We start from the raw sequence: 5,377 nt of genomic DNA on the forward strand, positions 1-5,377 counted from the left end.
CGAAGAATTGATGCTTTTGAATTATGGTGCTGGAGGGGACTCTTGAGAGTCCCATGGACTGCAAGAAGATCAAACATATCCATTCTCAAAGAAATCAGCCCTGAGTGCTCACTAGAAGGACAGATCCTGAAGTTGAGGCTCCAGTACTTTGGCCACCTCATGAGAAGAAAAGACTCCCTGGAAAAGACCCTGATGTTGGGAAAGATTTATATACCCCCTTTCATCAAGAGACTACAAGAAAGTTTATAACATAGAATACATAATAAAAAGGCAATAACCCACCCCTTCTCACTTTCAAAGGCTAATAGATTGATTGGCAGGTGAAGGCCTGGTTGAAGAGGAATATTTTCACCTGGTGCCTCAATGTAAAGGACACGTTTATGTCCTATCACTTAAATGTTTTAACTTCCTCTTAAATATTTCTTTCACGTAAAAACCAAGTTTGAAACTTCCTGTCAGGTTGGATGTTACTACATTGTTTCCAAAAGTTATCTCACCCCTTTATTGCTACATTTCATGGAAATTGTTAAAACAAGATGTTTTTGAAAACTTCTTAGTGAACAACATAACAGAGGATGCCTAGGAACCTGTCATGAAAAGCGATCAAAATGCTATCCTTATCAAGCATGAGATACTATCAGAAGCTTCATGAAACCTATTGATAAAGTTAAATGATTTGTTTATCTTACAGATTTTCATTTCCCGTATTATCTTTATTTAAAGTACAGACCTTCAGACACACACACACACACACATACACACACAAATGGCTTGTGCCAGTATTCTCCCTTTGGGAGAGCATGCGTTGCGGTGGGGGCTAGCAAGTCACCTCCCTGGCAGCTGGGTGGGGTTAGCTAGCTGGCCACAGCTTCAATAGGACCCTGGGGTGTTGCTGGGGAGAATTAAATGTTGCAATGTTGTGATGGACAGCCCAGCGTCCTTTATATTGCTCTGCGCGCAGGGTGATCCTCCTCTTGGCTGCGTGCTTCGGATCACCCACCCTTCCTCCCTTTATTTAGGCCTCTGTATTGACCTTGCAACTGCCTGTCATGGGGTCGTCTGCTTTTGAGGCAGGGGCCCAGTAGGAATTTTTCCATTTGGCTGATTGGCTGTTGCCATTTGGTTTTCGCCTACTGCAGTAGCAACTAGTCACAACTTGTAAGGTTGGCGGTTAGGCATTGGTTCTTGTGTTGGTTACTGGAAGAGTGGTTCCCCCCCCCCTCCAGAATGATGATGGTGTGCAGGGAATTCCGTTAAAGGAATCCAGGGGCTCGACATGCTTTTGTCCAAACCCCCGGTAGGGGGACAGGGCCACGCAAGAGCCCCTGGGGCCTCTGGGGAGAGGGAGGGCTCTGCCGCCAGCCTCCTTAACTCTCGCCAGATGGCATTCTCCCATCGCTGACCAAAAGTCAGCTCTGTCCTGGTGGACAGCTAGTCTGAACCAATGCCTACGCAACCACTCACATAATTTGTATTTTAATAAAGTTGTGGCCTAAATTATTGCCAAAAACCCAAACAAAAATTATGTCTGAAGTGTGAATTTTTTTGGGGGGTGGCTTGGGGACCTCAACATGCAATCAGTTTCCTATCAATACTTCAAATATTATTTTTTTCTTTTTCTTTTTTTTGGTTTTGTTTTTGTTTCATAGCAACTTGCCAAAGCAAGTTGGAATGTGCGAAGCATTAACAGGAACTATTTTACTCTGTGGGTTCCTGCATGAGAGCTACTCTTTGAGAGACAGAGTACAAGAGAACAGCTTACTTAATTTCTGCAATTCTACATGGTATTGGGAAGAGTAGCCTCAGATTCCAGCACTTCTACATTGGGCTCTTGCTCTGTGAGGGCACCATAACTCAAAGTTGAAGAGGACTGAGAGAAGCTTGTCCATGCATCCTTTGCACATTGTCTACATCATCGTTGAGGTGCTGATAGCAGTGACTGCCACCTTAGGAAATGCTCTCGTGATCTGCGTGGTGAGATGGATCCCAGCCTACCAGAACACCACTTTTTACTTCATTGTGTCCTTGGCACTGGCTGATATTGCCGTTGGGGTCCTTGTTGCCCCTCTGGCCGTTGTGCTAAGGTTGGAGGTTGTCCTCCACTTCTACGCTTGCCTTTTCATCTGCTGCATCTTGATGATTTTTTGTCACGCTTCCATCATGTCCCTGCTGGCTATTGCAACAGACCGATATCTGAGAGTGAAACTGGCCATACGGTGAGTACCACAAAGTCATGGCTGTGGATTTTAATTGGAAAAGTTACAATATATCCCATGCACCAAAATAATGTCATAGCACGTGTAATGCTCCTTGTGCTTTCTCCCAGCCTGCAGAAAATGAAAAAGACTGTGACAAATCATGGTGTAGGAATGGGGCTGCAAGCACAGTCCCATCTGTAAAATATTTTAAACTAACCTGCTTTTTCAAATAGGTACAAAGCAATGGTCACACGGAGAAGAATCTGGGTGGCTCTGAGTTTCTGCTGGATCACGTCTCTGTTGGTGGGTCTCATGCCCATGTTTGGATGGAACCTAAGGAAGTCTGAAAACCCCATCTACTTGAAGTGTTCTTACCAAAAGGTGATGAGCATGGATTACGTGGTGTACTTCAGCTTTTTCTCCTGGATCCTTGTCCCACTGCTGATCTTGTGTGCGCTCTACTCAGAGATCTTCAACATCCTCCAAACAAAGCTGAAACAAAATGCAACATCCACGAAAGGAACACGGATCCTTTATGGGAGGGAGTTCAAGATGATCAAATCTTTGGCTCTGGTCCTCTTCTTGTTCATTGTGTGCTGGCTGCCTCTGATCATTATCAACTCCGTCTCACATTTCTGCCAAACATGTCGTGTCCCCCTGCCAGTGTTAGATGTGGCCATTCTGCTCTCCCATGCCAATTCTTCCTTAAATCCCATTGTGTATGCCTTGAGGATCAAAAGGTTCCGAAAAATGTATATCCTGATTTTGAAAACCCATGTCTTCTGCCTGAAACAAGAACCAGACACATCTAAAATGGAGAACACGTTCTCGGATCAGGTGATAGAAGAAAGTACTGTATCTGAAAAAAAATAGGAAATTCTTTCCAGTAGCACCTTAGAGACCAACTGAGTTTGTTCTTGGTATGAGCTTTCGTGTGCATGCACACTTCTTCAGATGCACACTTCTTCAGATGTATCTGAAGAAGTGTGCATGCACACGAAAGCTCATACCAAGAACAAACTCAGTTGGTCTCTAAGGTGCTACTGGAAAGAATTTCCTATTTTGTTTCGACTATGGCAGACCAACACGGATACCCACCTGTAACTGTATCTGAAAAAACACTGAAAGAGCATTTCCCCACCAAAAGTCCTTGTTTTCTTCCTTCCACAGTGTGAGTATTTAATATGACTGGGAGACTCCAAGATAGTTGAAACTCCATAAATTCCATGCTGTCCCACGTTTGTTAGATAACATTTGATTTCATTACTTTAATACAATGAAAAATGTAGGTCTGTTTGTTGCAGAATAAAGAAACCAATGAAAACAGGCCACTTTCATAGGTCTGGAGGCTAGTGTGGTCTATTAATTAACTTTTGAAACATTAACTTCAAAGTTGGTATTGAAAATTACCAACACAGGTTGGGGCCTGGTTGTCATAGGGACTGCATTCTCTTTCCTGTGTTCTCCATTCAACTTCTGAGGTCCTTTTCCATCTCATTCCCCAACTGAAGCATGACAGGTGACCAGAAGCAGCAGAGCCTTTCCAGTTGTGGCACCAACCTTATGGAATGTCCTTCTCAGGGCAGCCCACGTGGCTCTCATCATTAAGCTTTTTTGTTTTGTTTTGTTTTTTTGCTTAATTTGCTGGTCCAGCAGACTGCTTTGGGGAGCTGACTGGTGGCTTTTCCCTGTTCTTCATGGCACTGTGATGGAGCAATGCATCCTGCTTAGATATTTTAAAATAGTAAGTAGTTTAGAAATGCAAAGAAAGATTGGCAAGGAGAAGCCACATCTTCTTGTCTATCGAAATGGGCTCTCATGTTCTGTTAGCAATTTTATGAACCTGACCTCTCAGTCTCTCTCATGCTCTGCCCTTCTCCTTCAGTTCCATTGGCGTGTAACAAACCTTATCATGGATCTGGTTTAATTCACCATCCTTTTCATTATTGGTTGAATTTTGTTTGTACTGATGATGTTCATTTGGGGGGGGACGTAGTTTGAAATGCATGTAACTTCCTGATGTGCATATTGCCCTGTGGTGACTCATTTGCTTCATCAGAATAGGCATCTCTAATAACCCAAATAACCCTAAAGCTTCACTTATGACAGGGGCCTCATTCCCTTGTGAACAAGTTTCCAGGGTCCACATTCTAGCGGTGGGTGGGGCCAGAGGGGAAAGTGGGCGGAGCAATGGATATAACTCTTACGTATGTATAGTAGGTTACATTTCAGTCATGCAAAAACCTAGAGGGTTTTTACACACACGCACACACATACACACCTGCTTTATGACATTTCAGGGACACATTCCAGCCAGGCAAAGGCAGTCTAGGAGTTTATGGAGCACAGTCAGTGAGGTGGGTAGCCTGGGGGGAAGGATTGTGTGGCCCAGAGAGAGAGACAGCCTAGGGTGGGTACTGAAGACCAGATGGACAAACCTGAAGATCCACATTCAGGCCCCTGGCCTGAGATTCCTGACTCCCGACCATAGCAAAGTAGTGATAATAACAGGAGTTGCAAATTCATTTGAAAGCAAAGGTCTGTTAATTTCAGAAAGAAAGAAGCATTTACAGCAAACCTTCCTCCGAGCCAATTGTACAGTTTTATGAGGTGCAGAATGATGACTCTACCACTCCCCAGATCCTGGCCAGTTAGGATTCACCTGTAAGGCTACAATACCTTGAAGAAATCCTCACTGGCCTCAGTGGGACTTATTTCTGAGCTGCCTTGCATAGATAGGATGACAGTATAATTAACTCACTAAGGCTGCAGTACTAATCTGGAGCTTTGCAGAGCCTCAGAGCCACCAATGTATCTGCATCCTGGCTGCTCACAGTATCCAAGGTCCTCCAAGCCACCCGGTATGTCTGTTTTGCACATGGGTGTTGTTTTGGCATCTGTTTCCAAGTGCTTTGTTGCACTTTCGTTTCTTCTTTGTAAGCCACGTGGGGCATTTAAAATAACCACGAAATAGAATTCCTCTCACAGAGCTACGATTCCCAATACCCTTAACAAATGACAGTTCCCAGGATTCTCTGGGGGAAGTAATTCGCTTTACAAAGGTATGGTGTGTATGCGGCCTTCCATGGCGGTTATCCCTCTGAAAATGTGCAGCAGCGAAACCAGATGCCTTCATCTGTCCTGGCTGCAACAAACATGCCTCCCTTATATTGGTCTGT

The 5,377-nt window shown here is 44.2% G+C and overlaps 1 protein-coding gene across 1 annotated transcript; it reads left to right on the plus strand.

Annotated features, from left to right (window-relative positions):
• Positions 1–1,815: 1,815 nt before the first annotated feature.
• Positions 1,816–3,387, plus strand: LOC117048739 (adenosine receptor A3-like). The gene is made up of 3 exons (XM_033152943.1): positions 1,816–2,216; positions 2,432–3,048; positions 3,305–3,387. The coding sequence occupies exons 1-3, from the start codon at positions 1,888–1,890 to the stop codon at positions 3,310–3,312; spliced, it is 954 nt and encodes a 317-aa protein (XP_033008834.1). The 5' UTR covers positions 1,816–1,887; the 3' UTR covers positions 3,313–3,387.
• Positions 3,388–5,377: the final 1,990 nt, after the last annotated feature.

Source organism: Lacerta agilis, chromosome 6 (genome assembly GCF_009819535.1).
Source record: "Lacerta agilis isolate rLacAgi1 chromosome 6, rLacAgi1.pri, whole genome shotgun sequence".
Classification (NCBI taxonomy): domain Eukaryota; kingdom Metazoa; phylum Chordata; class Lepidosauria; order Squamata; family Lacertidae; genus Lacerta; species Lacerta agilis.

Bases quoted from the DNA above. Each gene is read 5' to 3' on its own strand.
- LOC117048739 (XM_033152943.1), top strand. From the start codon at position 1,888: ATGCATCCTTTGCACATTGTCTACATCATCGTTGAGGTGCTGATAGCA. The intron at 2,217-2,431 runs GTGAGTACCACA...TTTTTCAAATAG, and splicing joins AGAGTGAAACTGGCCATACG to GTACAAAGCAATGGTCACAC.